The sequence below is a fragment of the Dendrobium catenatum genome, unplaced genomic scaffold (assembly GCF_001605985.2).
Source record: "Dendrobium catenatum unplaced genomic scaffold, ASM160598v2 fragScaff_scaffold_1446, whole genome shotgun sequence".
NCBI classification, from domain to species: domain Eukaryota; kingdom Viridiplantae; phylum Streptophyta; class Magnoliopsida; order Asparagales; family Orchidaceae; genus Dendrobium; species Dendrobium catenatum.
In genome coordinates this window covers 1,449,779-1,452,127 of record NW_021319908.1, presented here as the reverse complement: position 1 = coordinate 1,452,127, position 2,349 = coordinate 1,449,779, and the positions used below count along the sequence as shown (strand labels likewise).

The following is a 2,349-nucleotide window of genomic DNA, read 5'->3' as shown; positions in this document are numbered from 1 at the left end:
TTGACAATGAAGTGTCTTCCAAGTAGGTAGGGCCGCCATTTCTGGATGGTCAACACGATGGCAATCAATTCCCTCTCATATACTGATTTCATCCTTGCTCGAGCAGTCAATACCTGGCTGAAATAAGCGATGGGCCTCCGATTTTGCATAAGTACTGCACCCAATCCGTATCCGGATGCATCGGTCTCCACAATGAATGTCTGAGTAAAATCTGGCAAAGCTAGGACCGACACTATAGTCATTGCCTTCTTCAGGCTCTCGAATGCTGATGTGGCTGCTTCTCCGTAAGTGGCCATGCTATGGTGCTATAACCCTTACAAATCTTCTGTAATAACCTGTCAATCCCAGAAATCACCTTAGCGCCTTCAGGCTTTTCGGTAGTGGCCACTGTAGCATCGCCTCAATTTTGGATTGATTCGCTGCCACCCCTTCCTTTGATACCACATGACCAAAGTACTCTACACTGGCTTGTGAAAAGCAGCATTTCTTTAAATTTACCCTCAGCTGATGCTCCTGCAATACCTCTAACACCTTTTTTAAATGTTCCCAATGTTCGACCTCTGACCTGTTGTATATCAGGATGTCGTCAAAAAATACTAACACAAACCGTCTGAGATATGGTTTGAAAACCTTATTCATCAGGTCCTGGAAAGTAGCAGGGGCATTGGTGAGACCAAAAGGCATCACCAAGAACTCATAATGGCCTTCATGAGTTCTAAAAGTCGTCTTGGGAACATCTTCCTTCCTCATTTGAATCTGGTGGTAGCCCGATTTCAAATCTATCTTGCTGAATATCAGTCCCGCTTAATTCATCCAACAACTAGTCGATAACGGGTATAAGAAACTTATCAGGTACAGTCTTCTTGTTGAGTGCTATGTAATCCACACAAAATCGCCAGCTGCCGTCCTTCTTTTTCACCAACAGAACAGGACTAGAGAAAGGGCTGATGTTGGGTCTGATGATCTCTGCTTCCAGCATCTCTCTAATCAACCATTCAATTTCATCTTTCTGGAACTGAGGGCAGCGGAAAGGACGTACGCTGATGGGTGAAACCCCATCCCTCAACACAATAGCATGCTCTCGCTCCCTCGACGGTGGTAATCCCTGAGGCGGCTGAAACACCTCTTGGAACTGCTGAATCAGCGGTTGAACAGAGAGGGGTATGTCTCCTCCCTCCTCCACTCTTGCTCCCTCCAAACTGTGCAACTCCACCAAATAGCCTCCTCCCTCCTGCTGAATGGTCCGGATTAGGGATTTGAGAGAAACCCCAGCTTTGGTCAACCCAGTGTCACCCTGAATCATCCTCCTTCTCCCCCCTATCACCAATTCCATCCTCAGTGTCCCCCAATTGATCTTAGTCTCCCCCAATATACGCAACCATTTCATCCCTAGGATGACGTCAGTACTTCCCAATTCCAAGGAAAGGAAGTCCTCATTCACCTGGATCCCCTGAATCTTCAGCACCACTCCTCTACAAACTCCTCTACCCATTTTCACCTTTCCCGTGCCCATCATCACCCCATAGCCTCCTATATCCACTAGCTCCATTCCCATCTGGTCAACGATCTGGGTGGAAATGAAATTGTGGGTTGCCCCACTATCGATCAACACAACCACCTCGCGATCATCTATCTCTCCTCTCACTTTCATAGTGTGACTCGGGGTGAATCCCAATACAGAGTTGAGGGAGACTTCTGCCACATCCAGGTGCAGCTTCTCCTCCTCCTCTTCAGTCCTACTCCCACCTCCCTCCTCATCTTCCTCATCTTCACAGACTAGGAAAACTTGAAGAGTTCGGTCCTTGCATCTATGCCCAGGCATGTACTTCTCATCACAACGGAAGCACACCCCCTTTGCTCTCTTTTCTTGCATCTCATTCTCTGTCAGCCTCTTGAATTGTCCCCCATTTCCTCCACCAGATCTCTCCTTGGGCACCTCCCTCTGGTTCCCTGGGGCTACCCTTTGGAGGGTAATACAGCAGTAGTCATCTTGTACGATCCTCCTAAGTAGTTTCCTCGAGCTCCTCTTTCTGATCTCTTCTGATCTTCCACCAATTGTGCAAGCTCCATAGCCTTGCCAAAGTTCCTTGGCTCTAGCACTCTGACAGCTGTTCGTATCTCCGGTTTGAGCCCCTTCATGAAATTCCCCTCCAGTGCCGATTCTGAGATGTGATCCAAACGGCTAGCCAAGTACTCGAATCTATCCCGATAGTCAGCCACGGTCCCCTCCTGAGTTAGAGCAAAGAACTGCTCATAGAAGTCTCCTCCCCCATCGGCTTGGAAACGCTCTACTAAACAATTCTTGAACTCTCTCCAGTTCCTGATAGGCTCTCTCCTGTCTCGCCACTG

General features: G+C 48.1%; 2 protein-coding genes across 4 annotated transcripts in view; both read right to left on the bottom strand.

Moving 5' to 3' along the window:
* LOC110106888 (metal tolerance protein C4) overlaps positions 1-2,349 on the bottom strand; it is a 38,785-nt gene that overhangs the window by 6,886 nt on the left and 29,550 nt on the right. The window lies entirely within an intron of this gene.
* On the bottom strand, positions 280-2,343 carry LOC114580971. Of its 2 annotated transcripts, XM_028700075.1 has the most exons (2): positions 1,238-2,343; positions 280-1,204 (listed from the first exon to the last, which is right to left on the bottom strand). In XM_028700075.1, the coding sequence occupies exons 1-2, from the start codon at positions 1,871-1,873 to the stop codon at positions 821-823; spliced, it is 1,020 nt and encodes a 339-aa protein (XP_028555908.1). In that variant the 5' UTR covers positions 1,874-2,343; the 3' UTR covers positions 280-820. The 2 variants fall into 2 exon arrangements, with proteins under 2 accessions (XP_028555908.1, XP_028555907.1); XM_028700074.1 differs by having other exon boundaries at positions 280-2,343.